The sequence below is a fragment of the Galeopterus variegatus genome, unplaced genomic scaffold (assembly GCF_000696425.1).
Source record: "Galeopterus variegatus unplaced genomic scaffold, G_variegatus-3.0.2 Scaffold673, whole genome shotgun sequence".
Classification (NCBI taxonomy): Eukaryota; Metazoa; Chordata; class Mammalia; order Dermoptera; family Cynocephalidae; genus Galeopterus; species Galeopterus variegatus.
The window spans coordinates 374,218-393,202 of NW_007726784.1; the positions used below are offsets into that span (position 1 = coordinate 374,218).

Below are 18,985 nucleotides of genomic sequence, written 5' to 3' on the forward strand. Positions count from 1 at the left end.
AAAAAAAAAAAAAAAAAAAAAAAAAAAAAAAAGAACAATGGTTCCTTTTGGGGAGAAGCAGTGACTGGTAGGAAGAACAAGGGGACCTTCTGGGGATCTTATAATGCTCTGTTTCTTAACCTGGAGGCTGGTTACATGAGTGTTCCAGTTTGTGAAAGGTCATGAGCTGTACAGTTAAGGTCTGTGTACTTTTCTCTGTTATACTTTATATATATGTATATATGCATATACATATGTGTGTATATATATATTTTATCATTTTATTAAAAATTTCTTAATGTCCCACTCTGTTCACAGTAAAATAAAGAATATTTAAAGGACTGTTAATGAAAAACTACTCTGAGTTTTCAGAAGCACAGACAAGAGGAAATTGTACTTTTGGTGTATCCTGGGATTCTTGTTGTCAGTCAAATGCTGTGATTGACATGTGCAATCTTCCCTTTCCTCCACCCCACCCTTCATATCAGTAAAAGATCCCAAAAAGATTAGGGGTAGAAATTACATAAGTTAATAAGAGAATCCAACAAATTTCATTTTACAAATGAAAATACTGTACACGTTGGTTCTTTCAAAAGCTAGGCAGAATCCCAAGAAAATTTGGAGTACTGGATGGTCTCATATTCGTTGCTAAACCCTGGCCTCTAATCTTGGATCTCCAACCACTAGAGCGTGGCAGGCCAGGGTTAATTCCATTTATCTGCGATCACCAATTCTTCACGGAGAGGGATAATAGCCTTCCTCTCTTCCCCACAGGAAGAATATGTGAATTAGGTAGCATGAAAAAAGCACAAAGCACTGTACAAATGCAGGAACCACAATTTTGGAAGAAACTGCACATGACCTTCCATTCTCAAAAATCTTATTTTTCAGATGCTTTTAACACATATGAAGTACCAGCCACCAAAATATAAAAAATAAAAAATAAACACATATGAAAACACTGGCAAGCCAACAATGTACACTTTTATGCATAAGCTATTTTTTAATAAAAATGATTTTAAAAGAATAAGGTAATAGTGAAAGCTCAAAATGTACTTTACCCTGAACTGATTTTTACCTCTACAGCTAAGTTTTCTTGAGCAGTCAAGGAGTAAAAATATTCATAGTCTGGAGTTAAAAATTCATCTGTTACATCCTCAGAAGACTCTGATGAACAAGTTGATTGCACCGACTGATCCTATTAATAATGTAGGAAATCACTTTTAAGTTGCTGTTCATTGTAAACAAATCCTTTTATAGCTGAATGTATTGTTAATAACGGGGTTATCCAGAATTGCCCAGAAGTCAGTGTGACGATCTGAACTGGCTCTCCCTGCCTGTCTGTGCATGTGCCTCTGCCTTCCTCCCTTGTGGGGAAAAGCAGCTGTGAACTGCCTGGAGTCAGTGTATTGGAATGACAATCCTGAGTCTCAGCATCCTGGGAGAATGGGTGGGGATCAGGAGACCTTTCTGCTCTACGAGTCTATGTAAGAACAAAAGCCCTACACAACTCAAGCTGGGGATCGAATATAAACACCACTCAAGGACCCAGACATAGCCCATGGATTGGCATCATCCCACAGATGAGGCTGAAGCTGCCCAAAACTTGGGAGTCCCTCTGGTAGTACAGTTAAAGGCAAGTGAAGGAGCATAATTTTTAAAATAGCAATGCAATCTCAACAATATAATTAAGATATTGTAAGTTATTTCTTCAGCATCTCTGCTCCACCTCTTCTTTTTCTGTTTATTATGCTACCTTCAGGCCCTAATTAACACATGTCCAGACAACTGAGTCTTCTCTCTACCGTCCCCCTGCAGAGACTTTGTGGCTTACTTCTTTGGACAGTGCTTTTGCCACACACTTCCCTCCCTGTGCACTTAACAGCTGCTCCCCTTCACCTCTCATATCAAACTGAAATTTCTCAGACAAGCACAGCCTCCCCTCACCTTCCCCACTTCCCTGACTAGACCTGCTTCTCCAGCCAAGCCAATGTGCTTAATGTGGCCTGTCCTTCCAGCCCTCACATGAGAGAAAGAATACACTTTCCTTATAAGTACTTTGTATGCCATGAATAAACACAATACTATTTTTTTAAATCACTATTCTATCCTTATCTTACATGAGTATTGTGTTATTCTCAATTGCTGTCTATATTCTTTAAATGACTGTGGCCCCATGTCAATGACAATAAAAAAAAATTTTGGTTCCTTAGTCTGGCTGGACTGCGGCCCAGAATGTGTTAAACCCCTGAAGCAAGGCTGTAACTACAATGCAAACGGTAGGAAATGATTAGACCTCATGGATCCTGCTGAGGCATAGCTGTCAGGCACAAACACATTCCTTCCATTGAGTTAAGAGCTGAATTTGGATCTTAGAGGATATTCCAGGTGAAGGCACTGTCTCCACAGCCCTAGCCCTGCTTTTCCAATCTTACCTCAGTCACCTGCTAAGCCATGAGGTTGGTCTTGTCTACCCAACTAAACAGGAAGCCCAATGGCCAGAGCTGAATGTGACACTCGTCTTTGTTTTCCCCAAACTCCAAGACACAAAATATGTTGAGTTAAACTGACTCAAAAATTATCAGGCAGGGAGGAAAGACTACTTTATTCACGTCAGTGGCATGAGGATACATGCTCCAACCAAAAAGAACTACTATAGATATTATTTTGGTGTCATAATACATAATGACAATGCAGTTCTACTTTATTCGACCCTTGGGTTCAACTCGGCTCTCCAGAGCACATTACTTACGCTGCAAAATTTCTCAGTGACCACAGATGCATCAGAACTTGCTTGAAAGGCTTCACTATGCTCTGGCTGCTCATTTTTTCTGGGGGCCAGGTGCCTGATACCTAATAATTACAAAACAATCAGGGCCAAAGTCACTCAATGATATTCAGATAGCATGGAAAGGGCAAAAGATAATGTGAGAGAAGAGATGTGTGTGTATTCTGCCAGAAGTGGCCATGCCCCACGTTAGGTTCAGTCCATACAGCAGAGACTGTCAGTTTAGCCTGGTCCAAAATGCAGCCCTGGATCATCCATCCTTTTACCCATTCATTCAAGTGTGAGACTTGACAAGAAACAGACTCTATTAAATACCAATAATACCCAAGCCAATAGATTTTCTGCCTAAGATGAATGATAATTTTGGAAGTACTTTTGTTTTTTTTCCCTAAAATATACTCTTTTCATTGCACATCTGTGTCTCGGGTTATCTGTGGGGTTAGAAAACCCCTCCTCACTCCCAATCCCAGCTACATGGGAACAATATGGCATCATGGTCCTGCTGTCAGTGAGGGGGTGGAGGTGAGTGCAGGGCTGTGGCTCGGGAGTCATCTCGGAGGTTGCCCATGAGTCTACACCAGCCTCTTCAGGGCAGGGAGCTCAGACAGTGGTTGTATTTGCACTGCTACAGGACCTCGCTGAAGCCCTCACACAGGGTCAGGTCACTGAGTGATTGAGCAGTCCAAGAACTGCTTAATCTCGTAGGCATAGGGCCCCATCTGCATGGGCTGGGGGGCAGCGTGGGAAGGGGCTTGCTGGGCAGCAGGCTGGGTGGGCTTGGAGCTTCCCCAGATGAAGACTCCAGTCAGAGCACTGCCCATGACGTGTCCCACAGCTGAGCCCACAGCTAACCCAGAGGCCGTGGTTGCCATCTGTGCCATGAGGCCTGGCTGGCCTGACGGGGCTGGGGCAGCTGCAGAGGGCAGTGAGTGTGCTGGCAGGTGGGCAGAGGGTGCGGCGGGGTGGCTGGCTGGCCGGGCGACCGCACTGCAACTCCCTCCAGACATGGTAGCGGCAGTGGACGCAGTCGAGCTGAGTTAGAGATGATGACGGTAGCGGCGGTTCTGTCTAGAAGTACTTTTCTTTGGCTTACAAACTATGAAATAATATCCCATTCCCTGATTATAAGCAAATCACCAGGTGGAAATATACAGCCTTCAGTTTTAACCGGTAAATCCATAAACTGGTGACAGTTAATGTCATTCGTTTCTAGGTTCTACTGACATAGACTCTCTGGGAGCCAATGGATTTATTCCCAGCTTAGAATACAATGCAAAGAAAGGGACAGTAGGGAGTGGTGGCCCACCTCTTCGCTCAGGTAAAAAGGGTTTGATTCCTTGCCAGGTTAGACCCAGGACCTAGGTCAGTGTGTAGAGATTTTACTTCCTTTGAATAAAGGGGTCTGTTTCAGCAATAAAAAAACTCATTAATCTCTGGATTTCTTTGCCCATGGGAAGCACAGTGGGATACAATGGATGTAGGAATGTTGGTCAGAACTCACTCCATCCTCGTGCCTTTAGAGCTGACTTTAATAGTTATAATCTTTCCCCTGCACAGGCTGCTTAGCAACTGAGGAAGAAAAAGTAACAATGCTATGCTTGTCTAAGATAAGGAGAATGACCCAATCACCCCAAGGGATAAGCAACAAAAAGCTGCAAGGCACCTGGGAATCCTCCACTTCTACAACCTTTCTCTCTTTGGCATAGCTCCACTTTTGTCCCTAAGTCCCTTATAAGCTTCAACTCCTGCCCCCAGGGGTTGTAAAGAAAGCAACTGCACAGCACTTGGATCATTACTCCACCAGATCCATTCCCTGTAAGTAACCACCTGCCAATAATAATAATAACAATAATAATAATGATAATAATAAAAGACAACTCCTTGTAAACCGTATGGAGTTGCCTGCTCTGTTCTTTGGTAACTGGACACCTTCTCAGTTTGATGGGCATTATACTATTAGCTCACACTCGGACAAAGGGGTATACTGCTTTCCCCTGGAATTCAAGGTTCCCAAGGGGTTGGTCAGTTAGCTCAGGTGGTTACAGTGTGGTGCTGATAGCACCAAGGTCCAGGGTTTGATCCCTGTACCAGCCAGCTGCCAAAGGAAAAAAAAAAAGGTTCCCAAAAAGACAGAAAAGGAGAGGACCGAGCAAAAGAAACATGCCAGGAGGTTTACTTAATTTTGAGAGCTGATAACTTGATAGAGCTCACCTATCCCAATTCTCCCAACTGAACTTACTGGTGAAGCTTTGAGGCCCACGCTGTCTGCCATGCTGGTTGCTGTCACAGTCACTGTTGTCTGTTTTGTCAAACTTGCCATTTCTTCCTGGGTCTTTATTTTCCTTTTGATGCTCTACAACTTGCTGCCAATTCATGTTCCCAGGGCCCCTAACAGGGGATTGTAGCAGGGGATCATGCTCATTTTCAGCCTCCCTCTCTAAAATCAAACTACTCTGGGGATGCCATGGAGGTACTGTGAGCTGCCCAGTAGCTGCTTTCTCTACCATTTCTTTCACCTCCACTGGGCATAAGAGAAAACAGCATTTAAAACATCACTGTGAATATTGGAAACAAAAGCTTTCATCTTAAAGAGACAGGTAATACTATTATAGTTCATATTGTAACAATAATTGCCTTTTTACAATTGCATCATCCTTAGCTAGTATTAAAAGATAAACATTTTAAGCTTACAAGATAAAACTGATACAAAAAGATAATGCCCCTAGGGTATGTGAGAGTGACACTGCATGCTCTCCACCACTTTAATAATGTTGTATATTAAATATCTATACAGTGATCCGTTGGTACACACAGGGGATTGGTTCCAGGTCCCTCCCCCATACCAAAATCCATGGATACTCAAGTCCTGCAGTTGGCCCTGTGGAGACTGCATATATGAAAAGTTGGCCCTCAACATGTGCGGGTTCTGCATCTCAAGAATACTGTATTTTTGATCCACAGTTAGTTGAAAAAAATCATGTATAAGTAAACACATGAGATTCAAAACCATGTTGTTCAAGTGGCAACTGTATTGTGCACTGTGTTACATTTGTTATATAATATACATTTATATATACAATAGAAATATTTCCTGTAAAGTCTAGAAATAAAAAAAAACATTTCCCTTCTGCAATCTGTAGTAGAATAACCTTGCTTTTAAAACAGAATGATCTTGGGCCGAGCCCGTGGAGCACTCGGGAGAGTGTGGCGCTGGGAGCGCGGCAGCGCTCCTGCCGCGGGTTCGGATCCTATATAGGGATGGCCGGGGCGCTCACTGGCTGAGCATGGTGCGGCTGGTCTCAAAAAGGACAAAAATAAAATAAAAATAAAAATAAAAAAATAAAACAGAATGATCTAATGGAAGAAAAGAAGTAGAAGGACATTGGTATGGGTCTAAACAGTGTAATACAGGCTGCGTACTTAGAGATATCAACCAGTTTTAAAATATATTTTAAATTTCATTTTGCCTAACAAAACCCATGGCTTTATACTCACTTTTCCACTTTAAGTGTACCTCTCCATCATCTTCGTTATTTCTTGACTTTGCTTTATAGACTTCAGAAGACACAGATTCCACACTGATCCTAAATTGCATCAGTTTTTTGGGGAGTAGGGTAGCAGGTGGACACAAACACATCAGTTTGCTGAAGTACCTGACAGAGCTCAAAATCCACCAACCCACGCAGAGTAACTGTCCCCTACTCCATGAGCCATTCCTGAACTTGCACTGACTCCTGCCCACCACCAGAGAGCACCAGACTCTCCAGTGTTCAGACCACAAAGCTCCTTACCTGGCAGAGTCCTGGCAAGGGCTGAATGACCCAAGAGGTCCCGGCAGGTGGCTTGACACAGTGAAGAGTGAGCTATTGAGCTGTGTGACTTTGGTTTGGGCACTGGACTCTCTAGGCCTTCCTTGGCTAAGAAATGAAAGAACTGGGCTAGAAGATCTCTAAGGTTTTTCAGTTGCCACATTCAAATTTCATGATTCTAAGGTTGCTCTTGGGAAATTTTCAGAGATAGAAGAAACTCACAGTTGAAACAGTTTCACTAGACAGATTCCTGATCCTTGGGCTGTTGCAGAGCTCCCCCCTCCCACCATGCCACAGATCACAGGTGATGGTTCAGGTGAAGTTTCTACTCCTGCCCTTCTGTCAGAATTCTCTGGTAACAGGCCTATCTACATATCAGTGACAGCACAATAACTAACATCCGTAAAGATGGTCTTAATGCACCAGGGATCCTGAAGAACATTCAGAGTAAAACAGTCTAGTGTCACTTGACTTCAAGACCCTGAGCTGCTGCTAGGTTAACTATCTGTCTTTGGCAAATGTCAATCTCTCTGGGTCAAGGCTTCCTTATCTGCAAAACAAGGGCATCTTTTTTCCTCTAAATATTCCGTGATATATAATTGTCTATTAAACTAACTTTTCAGAAATATGTGATCTGAGGGCCGGCCCGTGGCTCACTTGGGAGAGTGCGGTGCTGATAACACCAAGGCCATGGGTTCGGATCCTATATAGGGTTGGCTGGTTGGCTCACTGGCTGAGCGTGGTGCTGACAACACCAAGCCAAGGGTTGAGATCCCCTTACCGGTCATCTTTTAAAAAAAAAAAAAAAAATGTAATCTGAGGCATAGATATGAATGGCCTGTTATCCAGAATGCCCTACTGCCCAGCTGGATTGGAAAGCAGAGACTATTGAATCAGAGAGGTCAGATCCGATCAGCTTCTTTTAAGAGATTTTTGGAAACAGCTATCAAGAATCTCTAAAATGTCAAACCCTTTGACCAAGTAATTTCGCTTCTGGGAATCTATCCTGAGGACATAATCCAAAATACAGAAAAAGCTTTATTTACAAGTCACTATGTGGCCCTGTTCATAACAGAATAAAGAATGAAACAACCTGGGCCGGCCCGTGGCTCACTCGGGAGAGTGCGGTGCTGATAACACCAAGGCCCCGGCCCCATAAATAATAAATAAATATTTATTTATTTACTAATAAATAAATAAAAATAAAGAACCGTACTTATATTCTACAATTTTCATGACATACCTACAATTATGAAAGTTTGAATATTATCAGTAATTTATAAAAGCTTGGATGTAATCTATTTTTTTTTTAAATGGTGGGTAGAGGATTCTCAATTGTTAATCTCAGAGTGATGGAATTACAGATAATTTTAATTTTCTTTTTTGTATTTTCAAAATTGTCTACAATAACAATACTTTGTTAATTAAGGAAAAGACAAAAAATAATAATAATATCGTTCAACCCATGCAAAATGAATCACTCAAACTCTGGGTTCAAGGAGTTTACAGTTTAGGAGGGAAAACTAATATACTAAACAGCCAAGGTTGAAACAAAGACTTAAAAATGTACAAGCAATGTTTTGAGGGGGAAGATGCCATAAGGAAGTAGAGTTGTCATCTTTTGTAAAAAAATAAATAAATAAAAAATAAAGAATGAAACAACCTAAAATTCAACAATGGGGGAAATCTAACAATTTCAAAGTAAGTTTACATGGTGTTTTTTTTAATAACATGGGATAATGCTCTTGTTCTAATGTAAAGTGAAAAATCAGGATATAAAATTGCCTGCAAATACAATAATTTTTTTAAAAAGCATACAAAAAGACTAGGTGGATAGGTAGCAAAATATTATACTTTTCTTTGGTCTGTTTTTTGTTCTTTTGGGAGAAAAGGGTGAAGCTGGGCAGGGAAGGTCACAACTACAGGTTTTTATCATCTAATGGTTATAATGTCACAATTATAACCATTGTGATTAATATAATATAATATAATGTAATCTAATATAACATAATGTAATATAAGTGTGAGTGCCATACCCTCTGATACCAGTTGGGTGATTCTTCATAATTCACTTCATAAGGCTGAAATCACTGTTCTAAAATGTCTGGGCATTTCCCTTCATTATCCCTTATGTACATATTTATCAACATGAAATGATACTCCCAGTCACCATGGGGGGCGGGGGGGCAGACAAAAATTACTTTTTTCCAGGAGAACCGAACTTCAAAGCTGTGAATTAGCTGCCATTTATCCACAGAAAAGAAAAACTAAAACTGATATACTAGTCTACCTTAAGAAACACTTATTGCCTCATTTAATTCCCCTATGTAAAATAAAATTTATTTTACACTAGTTCTTTAAAACTCAGTGTACATATGTACCCTCCTTCTAGTGCTTTGTGCTCAAGCCAATTCATTTTAATAATCTTACTGGAAATCAGACATTCCAGGTAACAGTGATATTGTTCAACTCCCCCTCTGGGTTGTGACTTTAAAAACCCTGGTTTCCAATTAGTTTGGTTTCTGTAGCACTGGCAAATGGAATACTTGGCATTTCTATTTATAAGAAAAACTACCTGAGCAGTTTTGGAAAGGCAAGATGCTTTGCTCTTGACAAATGATGAGTTCTGTCTTATTAACCTGCCAGCCACTTTACCTTTGAGGTTTCCTACAAGTTTCCATTATACTGCTCTTTCCACTCACTTATTAGAGAGAACCTGCCAAGATCTGTTTCTGCACTGTTCTTCCTCACTCACTTTGTCCCTCAGTCCCTTTGTCACTAGACATATGAAGATCATTAAGTGGACTTATGGTCACATGGGGATCTAAAGGCATGGTGACACAAAAACCAATACAATGTTGACCCACCTACTGGTATTTTGGTTTCTGCTTCTTTCCAAACTGTCTTTGGCTCCTTGAGTGGGCTGAAATTGTTCACCTGTGTTCTGTTTTCCAGGGCCACAAACAGCTGGCAGCTTAAAAAGCAATAAACATGTTTCAGTGCTTTGATGAGGGACTTCCTCTTCTCTTCACTCTCGCACTGCTTTCAAAATCATTCTTGCTAGGGCCGGCCCGTGGCTCACTCGGGAGAGTGCAGTGCTGATAACACCAAGGCCGCGGGTTCAGATGCCAGATAGGGATGGCGGGTTTGCTCACTGGCTGAGCGTGGTGCTGACAACACCAAGTCCAGGGTTAAGATCCCCTTACCGGTCATCTTTAAAAAAAAAAAAAAATCATTCTTGCTAGGGCCGGCCGGTGGCTCACTCGGGAGAGTGCGGTGCTGATAACACCAAGGCCGCGGGTTCAGATGCCAGATAGGGATGGCGGGTTTGCTCACTGGCTGAGCGTGGTGCTGACAACACCAAGTCCAGGGTTAAGATCCCCTTACCGGTCATCTTTAAAAAAAAAAAAAAAAAAAAAAAAAAAAATCATTCTTGCTAAACGTATAGAAATAACCAGACCTACCAAGACAATTTCCGTTTGCATGTTTCTTATCTAGTAAATCATCTCTTACCTGGAGGTCTTTACCCAGAAATGTTGGCCCCATGAACCCAGTCCAGACAGGGTGCAAATGGAGAATGAGCAGACAAAATAGAAATCAAAAATTGAAACATCTTCCTGAGCATTTTCTCCCTACATTAATATGAAGGCAGCAGATCTTGGTGGCAGGAGCCCTGAGCCTTGGGTTCTAGTGTAAGCCTTACTCAGATTAACCTAACAGAGTCTCATACTTCAGCATCCTCATCCATAAAAATGGGACAATGATATCTACTGGTGCAATGCTATGAAAAAAAAATAAAGACAACAATATTTTGAAAATAGCAGAAGTAAAATAAAGTCTATGTACTTTATTCAAAAGAGAGACTTTGGGATCTGTTTATCTCAATTTTAACATAATTTTAACAAACTTTATATTTTCTAGCCTACAGCAAATTAAAGCAACAAATGTGGGGCTTGGATGGCAACAAGATGCATAAAAGTGAGAGGAGGCATAAAAAAATTATCACAAGCTCCCTGCAGTATGAGATCCAGAGGCCTTTGTGTATGGGTAAATATATCTCGACAGGGGCTGTATCATGGCACTTCATAATAACAGATGTTCAAAAAAATATCACCGTCACAGAGTTCCGGTCAAGATGGCAGAATAGACGGTCCCCAGTGTCACACTCTCTCACAAGTCAACCAATTTACAAATATAAAAATGTAACAGCCAAGCTGGGGCCGCTGGAGCTCAGGGGAAGAGGAAGAGAGACCTATGGAGTGCACAAAAACAGGAGAAACCATGATGAGAGAAAGAAAAAAGTGCTCGCAGCGTTTTGGGTCACGGCTGCTTTAAGGCTGGAACTGCTAAGCGTACCTATATAGGTATCACATGGAACAGAAGAACCATCCAGGTGAACTCTGTAAATTCCTGACACACAGAATTGTGAGAAATAATGAACTACTGTTACTTTAAGCCACTAAGTTCTGGCTTTTTTGTTTTCTTACACAACAACAGGTAACCGGCTTTTGGTCAAGATGGCAGAATAGATGGTCCCCAGCATCACTCTCTCCCACAAATCAACCAATTTACAACCATTAAAAAGCAATGACAGGGCCGGCCTGTGGCTCACTCGGTAGAGTGCGGTGCTGATAACACCAAGGCCCTGGGTTCGGATCCTATGGGATGGCCGGTTCGCTCACTGGGTGAGCGTGGTGCTGACAACACCAAGTCGAGGGTTAAGATCCCCTTACCGGTCATCTTTAAAAAAAAAAAAAAAAAAAGCAATGACAGACAAGCTGGGGCCACTAGAGATCAGGGGAAGAGGAGGAGAGACCAATGGAGTGCCTGAAGGCAAGAGAAGCCACAATGAGAGAAAGAACTGCCCCAATCGTTTCGAGCCCCAGCTATTTCCAGGCTGGAGCTGGTGAGCGCAAGGAGCAGGAGCTGGCAAAAGCCACAGCTGTGTCCTTCAGATGCAGTTGCTTGGAGGCTGCAGAGGAGAAGAGGGCCTTGGTGGCCCCAGGCCAGCAAGACTACTTAATAGGGTTCCTGTGGACCCACACAGGAGGAAGGAGCCACTCAGAGGCCAATGAATCATTACAATGGACTGGCACACAGCCTGTCCACAGGAAGTGGTTGGAGCATGGGGGGTTGGGAAAATGGGCCCACTGGGGGAACACTGGGGCACAGCAAGGACAGCTGATCTGACCCCCAATCAGTGCAGGACCACTCAGAGAAGACTGGTCAGGAATATAGAATTGCAGAGTGTGCAGTTTGCTGGAAAGACTCACGCCCAGACCAGAGTTTCCACACAACACAGGTGTACTAGATCCATGAGACCCAGAACTACCTATAAAGTCAACCATTAAAACCTGAGCTGCACAAAAAGCCTTCCCCAGGGAATCAGCAGCAAAGCAGCAATTTAGCTCAACCACAGAGCTCAAGTACTGGTCCCCACAGGAAGTTCCCCCATTTTAGAAGTAAGCGAAGGACAACAAATTAGTTCCAGGGCAGATTTTAAGTAGTAGGAACAGCAAACAATCCAACACAGAACTGAAAGAAAAAACAATATACCCTCAGACCACAGAAAACGTTTGATGTTAACTAGTAAAAGTCTCATTTCACCAAAGAACACTTATAAAACCTAGAAGGACCAGAAGGATCCATGTCTGAAGGGTCTTCCAGCTCTAAAGTTCTATCATTCATTCAAGAGGAAGAATGTGTGAACTTGTTCAAACTCATTCATTCATTCATTCATTCTCATTCTTTCAATGACCATTTATCAAGGACATTCTGTGTGTCAGACACCATACTAGATGCTGGGACAAAGAATTAGTAACACCTAGACCCTGTCCATAAGGAGCTCACAAAGCAGCCACTCTGCAACCTCACTAAGCCTCAAGCTAAACCTCCCAGGCCAGCTCCCATCGTGGCTGCTCACCAACTCTGAAGTGTCTTCTTTGACCACCAGGTCCCTCAGTCCCTCAGTAGCTCTGATGTTTGAGCTACTTACAGGAAGAGCTGTGCCTTTCTCACCATTATATCCCAGGGTCTAATAGCCTCTGGCTCTATAAATGTTTGTTGAGTGAATAAAAGAATGAATAAGCAATTTAGAAGAGAGATTAATAGCTGCCCAAGATACCTTATACAATAAGTTAAACCATGTGAAATTGCCAGTACTTGTTTTAACCTATAAAACAGCAATTTCACATGGTTCAACCTGACACAAATGAATTTACAAAGACATGGGCTGTGTGCTGGGTTTGGAATGGGAGGTAAAGAGTATCTACTTTGGAATTCCATCCTGGAGGCATTATTTCCCAAAGCCAAGAGGACTTGGCTATGAGCCGACTGCATTTGTATGTCAGTCCCTGCACACAGGTTAGGGGCAATGTTGGACCTGGCTCCAGGGTCCTGCTTAAGCTGCCCCTTCTTCCCAGTAGGTTTACCTGATGGCTCGTCTCTGACTGATTCCTAATGCTTTCTTCAGAGACTTGGGTGAAAGGGGTGAAAGGTTTCCAGCCACAGCCACTTCTTTTCCTGGACCTTTTGCCAAAATGTCTCCCTTGAAAGTCTTTCACTGTTCTTGGAAACCTTACTAGGGTTGGACAATTGCTGTGGGTTTTTGGCTGCATGACAGGAGGGATATAACTGGAAGCTGGAGGGCCCACAGCTGAAGGTAAGTCACAAATGTTTGCAAACTCTCTTGAGGTAGCCCACAGAGACATGTGCTTCTCCAGCTCCTTCTGCGTCATCTCAAGCTTATCTAATTTTTGTTGGACATTCCTCAGCAAATCGGCATTCTGGTGCGCTAGCGTTTGCGAAATCTTTAAATTCAGCACACACTTACTGATGTACTCCTCAGTCTTGGACCTGTTGCTCACATTGCCCGCGGCTTCTCTGGTTGGCTCAAGTAGGCTGAGTGAACTAAGTGAACAATTTTGCCAGTCCCAGTCCTCAAAGGAGAGCTCTGTGTCAGCTTCTGAAGAACTCTCATCCTTACCACAAAAACAGCATGCCTCTCTCTCCATCTTATCCAGCTCTTCCTCCATGGACTTCAGTTCATCATCCTGGTCTGGTCTATCCTCTTCTAGAGATGAAGCAGCTCCTGGGGCCTCTTTCTCTTTGTCATCTCCCATGCTTAGGCAGCCTGAGTAGATTTCATTGATTTCAAAGCTGCAGAGGCTTGCCTGACCTGAGCTGGAGTTGCTGGCCTCTTCTACCACAAATGGAGCAGGAGGAACATCTTGATTCTGAGTCTCCTTGGCTCTCAGACTCAGATCTGGGGCCTGAGGATCTGGTGTTGCTTTTTCAGTGGGAGAAGAGTGACCCCTTGGTGAATGAGGCTGATTGCCTGTTGAAAAGAACAACAACATATATTGATTAAAGTGATCATATTCAACAGCCAAGCAGACTTGGCTTATTGCTCAAGAGGCACAAGAATGAAGAAAAAATCTTTTTATTTTCCCACTCCCTTCCCAGTTATAGAAGATTACTGGATATACTCACAGAGGGTGAGAGGGTATTACTAACCTAGGTGTAAGTTCCCATTTTGACATGGGATGATGCAGAAATGTTCAGGGAGTCAAACTGTAGGGAAACATTCTTTTTTTTTTAAAAAGATGACCGGTAAGGGGATCTCAACCCTTGGCTTGGTGTTGTCAGCACCACGCTCAGCCAGTGAGCAAACCGGCCATCCCTATATAGGATCCGAACCCGTGGCCTTGGTGTTATCAGCACTGCACTCAACCGAGTGAGCCACGGGCCGGCCTGTAGGGAAACATTCTAAGCTTCATTTATAGTGGACTCATACCTGTATAATTGTCAAGACATGCAAATTACAGGCCCCTGAATCTTCATCACATTATAGCTTTCTTTACACACAGGAGTTTGACTATTGATGTCAGTTCATGTTACACTCTTGGCAAGCATCTGATAAAAGTGACGGAGACGTTGCCCAAGAAGACACTGCATCATGGGAGGGATAAATAACTTAAAAAATAATGCCAGGTCTAACCACCCACCACCTCTGGTTGTCAGGTGTACAGCTTTCAGAGAATGGGATGAAGAGGCCAAAGTAATCAGAGCCTGGAGGGCCACTCTGGAGGCCTTCAGCCCTGTCAAGGCAAAGTGAATGGTCACCTGGCTGAAATTCGAAGGCCTGGGTTCCAGTTCTGTAACAAGCTCTGTTATTCTGAGCAGGTCACAACCTATTTGAACCTTAGTTTTCTCATCTGTAATATCAGGGCATTAAGCCTGATGATTGCAAGGTCCTTTCCAGCTCTAATTCTAAAGTTTCCAAATGTATCGAAAAGCAGAAAAGCAAAAAAATAAATAAATAAAAATAAAAAATAAAGTGTGAAGGAAGACCGAAGTGTTAAATTATTTCTAAGTGCCAGAATTACAATAAGTAATTTTCTTCTTCATACTGTTCCAAATTTCTATCATAAGCATATAGTACTTTTATATTAACAATCATTTTTATTTGTGACGCAACTAGATAAATTCTTAAGAGCCATCATGCTAGAAATAAACTCATCGTTACTACTTAGTTCTGGATCCAAGCCAAGTATATATGGAGCTCAAAAAATTTAACTTTTTTTTTTTCATGGCTGGCTGGTTAGCTCAGTTGGTTGGGGTGCAGTGTTGTAACACCAAGGTCAAGGGTTTGGATCCTTGTACCAGCCAGCTGTCAAAAAAACAAACAAACCAATAACAACAACTTGTTTTTCAGTCCCACATAGCAGCATTAACTTAGTAATTTTAAGGATCTTAATTTTTCCGTAAGGCATCCATCTTTTCCCAGCATAAGTTACATGTACAGTTTGGAGGAGTCAATTAGTTGCAGCTCATATGACTCTCAGAACACAGTTCTGTCAAAGTGATGCTTAACCTGTGCATTTAGGCCATACCCATTTCCTTTAGCTCTTTGATTTCCAAGTCAGGGGTCTCTTTTGAATGTTCTGAAGTCGGTCCTAGATAGACACTGACATCAGGATGGAGTTCATATCTCTGTACTCTCAGACTCTCAGTCGGCTGAGTTCTCTGGGCTCCAATAAAATCCTGTAGCACAGAAAATATTGTCAAGAACATATTTTCAATCATCTGAATGTCAGTGGTGTTTTAGAAACCCATCTAAACTCTCTCTTACTAATGCTGGGTAGACCGTAGTCCTGATTAGCTAATTTATTGTCATCACCAATACCCTGAAAGCAACGGCAGTAGCTGCCATTCACTGCACCTCCATCACGTGCCTACGGTGTGCCCCTGTGAGGTGTTAAGGCCCCCAGCTCCTCTCCTCAAGCCAAGCAGTTAGGCTCCCCTCACGAAGTTAAGCAGTTAGGCTTTTCTCAGGAACACAGAAAGTGTGTAATAAAATGAAATTTTCTAAAACTTCTTACAACCCAATCTCTAGCTTCTTCTTGGTCTCTTAACTCCCCACTCCCCTGAGATGAGTAGGCAGAAATAAACTCCCAACAACTTCAGGGCTTGCCTTTAAGTCATTCTTCAGAATATACCGGATATCTTGAAGGCTCATAGTTCGGTCTTTCTGCTTGACCTGGATGCCTGACTTAACAATATCATAGTAAGGCTTCGGAAGCCTGACGTCAGCTTCTAAATAATTTCCCAGCACTATGGCTTCTTTAATAACTGAGCCATCCAAGCCATTCCAGGGTATGTTGTCTGTAAGGGGAAAAGTAATAAGAAGGAGTAACATTAAGAAATCAGGAGGTGGGAAGGAAAGAAATCAGATAAAGTTGGGTAACCTTAGTTGAGTCATTCAACCCCTTTAAACATTAATTTCTCTCTGTAGAAAAACTACTTGGAAGCCAAATCACACACATGAAGCCACTTTACCCATTTACCAGGGAAATCCCAGCCTCAGAGATAGAAAATAGGGTCAGCATGATGTACATGGGCCCCCTGCTGGCAGAACTAGGGACCAGAAGGGACTGCTTCATGGCATTAGGCTGGGTAGCCCTATGCATTCATCTTACAGAAGGTGTGGTGTTGCCTCTGGGACTGTAGACAATGTGAAACTTTGGTTCTCACCTCCTCCGTGAATGTGGTTTTACTGTTTGCGTGCATGTGTGCATGTGTGTGTTTCCTTCTCTTGAAGGGTGTCTTCTGTCTTCAGATATGTGACTACTTCCCTCACATTATAAAGTCCTGTAGGTTTGGAAGGGCTTCCATTTCTTTCAAGTGATATTGATTATACATCTACCAGACCTTGGGTGTGTTTAATTCCATAGTTTACTTCTCAGAGGCCAGTCCTTTCCCCTCGTTTACAATTCCTTTTTTGTGTGTTTTTTGGTGGCTGGCCAGTATTGGGATTCAAATCCTTGACCTTGGTGTTATAACACCATGCTCTAACCAAGTGAGCTACCTAGCCAGCCCTACAATTCCATTTAAGGGGCACCTCACAGCGATCCTAAGTATTGACACTAACATTCAATTTTAAAACTGTCTGGATTAAATACATTATCACTGACAAGCAGATGGGTGGGCTTTGTTAAGTCTTAAAAAACAGTTAAAAGAGAAAGATTTCTGGGAAGTCATCTTATACCTTCCATAAGCACAAAGAGGTTTCCTTGAAGAAATCTCTTCTAAGTCCTGCACTTTCATAAAACCAAGTAACTTTGGGGGGGGTGGGAATCCAACATAAAAATAGAGACTTTGATCAACTGTTAATGTGCTTCTTGAACTACCTGTTAAAATCTCCTGTATGATCATAGAAAAGCTGTAGATGTCCGACTTCACTGTGGCTGCCCTCTGTAAGATCACTTCCGGTGCAGCCCAGTTGTACAGCTGGGTGGGGAGGGGTACTTGAGTCAGGTCCCTGTGTACATCTCCATCCCGGCTACAGAAGGAAACACACAAGGCAGGTCTCATGAGATCACCGCACAGTGCATTTGTGAAATATTTGCCTCTGAATACTGGCAACCTCCCTGAGCTTCTGGAAACCTAGCTAGACACCAACATAACCCACAATGCCTCAAAGCTGGTCCCACACCTGCAATTCTTTCCTGTTCCTACCCGACCAGGCCCTGTTCCCCCTCCCACCTCATCTGGCCACTCTCTCCTGCTTACCCACTCCACTCGCAGGGAAAGAAGTTGCCGGGGTGGCCTTCTTTCAGTTACTCCAACATGCCAAGCACATTACCACTTCAAGTCTTTGTATCAGCAGCTTCTTCTGCCTGGCATGCTCTGCCCATAGATCCTACAGTGACTGGCTGCTTCTTGTGACTGAGGTATTTGTTCGAAAGTCACCCCCTCAGGGAGGCCTACCCTGACCACCTAATGTAAAGTAGTCCTGTGTTATTGGCTTCAGAGCACTTATTATCTGAATTTTTTTAGTTTATTATCTGTCTCCCCTCCACAAGAGAGTCAGCTCCATGAAGTATGTACCTTATCTGTCTTTTATATCACTGTATCTCTGAGCTTACACCAGGGTCTCGATGCTTGATGTCAGATAAAAGAACGTAAGACTCTTTCAAGACCCCTCTCAAGCCTCATCTGCTTTATCAGAGCCACATGTGCCTTCTCTAACGCCTCATGATTGCTTCCTTTCTAAACTACTGTTCTCTTGGGAATGGGCCCTCTCAGTTCAGCACTCAAAGGTTCACTGTTTGTCTGACTAACTCATCTTCCCAACCAGGCTCCCTAAGAACTAAGTCAGAGAATCCTAAATGTCTTCTGGGCTAATAAGAGTCCTTGGGAACAGTCAGTGCTGACTTCTTCTCATAGCTGTCACGAGAATCAAATGAGACCACGGATATGAAAACACTCTGTGAACCATAAAGCACTTTCTAAGTAAGGAATTAATATAAACATTACGGGGCTCGCCCGTGGCTCACTCGGGAGAGTGCGGTGCTGATAACACCAAGGCCACAGGTTCGGATCCCTATATAGGGATGGCCGGCTGGCTCGATGGGTGAGCGTGGTGCTGACAACACCAAGTCAAGGGTTAAGATCCCCTTACCAGTCATCTTTAAAAAAAAAAAATATATATATATATATATATATATATATATATATATATAAACATTACGGTAGGTACTCAGTAAAGACTTGACGACTACTGGTTGATAAGTAAGTTTTTAAAAAGCAAGTGAGAGCAAGTTCTTTGCTGGTCTGACATAAGGACAGATTTTAGAGGATGGAATGAGCTTTTCAGACTTTGAGCAAACTTCCCTAAATAATGTTTATTGCAGCAGAGCTTTTGATAGATGGCAGTGAGTTCAACAAGCTATGAAGTTATAAAAGCTGGTACTGACTTTTTAGTGGTATGGCTGAATACTTAGGTGTGGTCTGGTGTGATATGAACAGTGCGGATATGCATGCAAATTTAATAAACATATATATCTTATGATAAATTTAATATACTTGTATATACCTGATATAATTATACATGAAGTGAATACAA

General features: G+C 42.5%; 1 protein-coding gene across 1 annotated transcript in view; it reads right to left on the reverse strand.

Moving 5' to 3' along the window:
* The window catches only part of TEX14 (testis expressed 14), a 72,332-nt gene that overhangs the window by 27,910 nt on the left and 25,437 nt on the right, over positions 1-18,985 (reverse strand). Inside the window, exons 11-20 of the mRNA XM_008571276.1 lie at positions 17,268-17,419; positions 16,052-16,242; positions 15,471-15,621; positions 13,008-13,912; positions 9,444-9,550; positions 6,559-6,684; positions 6,263-6,351; positions 5,007-5,288; positions 2,732-2,832; positions 1,058-1,177 (exon numbers count right to left, since the gene is read on the reverse strand). Of these exons, the coding sequence (XP_008569498.1) occupies positions 1,058-1,177; positions 2,732-2,832; positions 5,007-5,288; positions 6,263-6,351; positions 6,559-6,684; positions 9,444-9,550; positions 13,008-13,912; positions 15,471-15,621; positions 16,052-16,242; positions 17,268-17,419 (2,224 nt within the window). The remainder of the gene's footprint in view (positions 1-1,057; positions 1,178-2,731; positions 2,833-5,006; positions 5,289-6,262; positions 6,352-6,558; positions 6,685-9,443; positions 9,551-13,007; positions 13,913-15,470; positions 15,622-16,051; positions 16,243-17,267; positions 17,420-18,985) is intronic.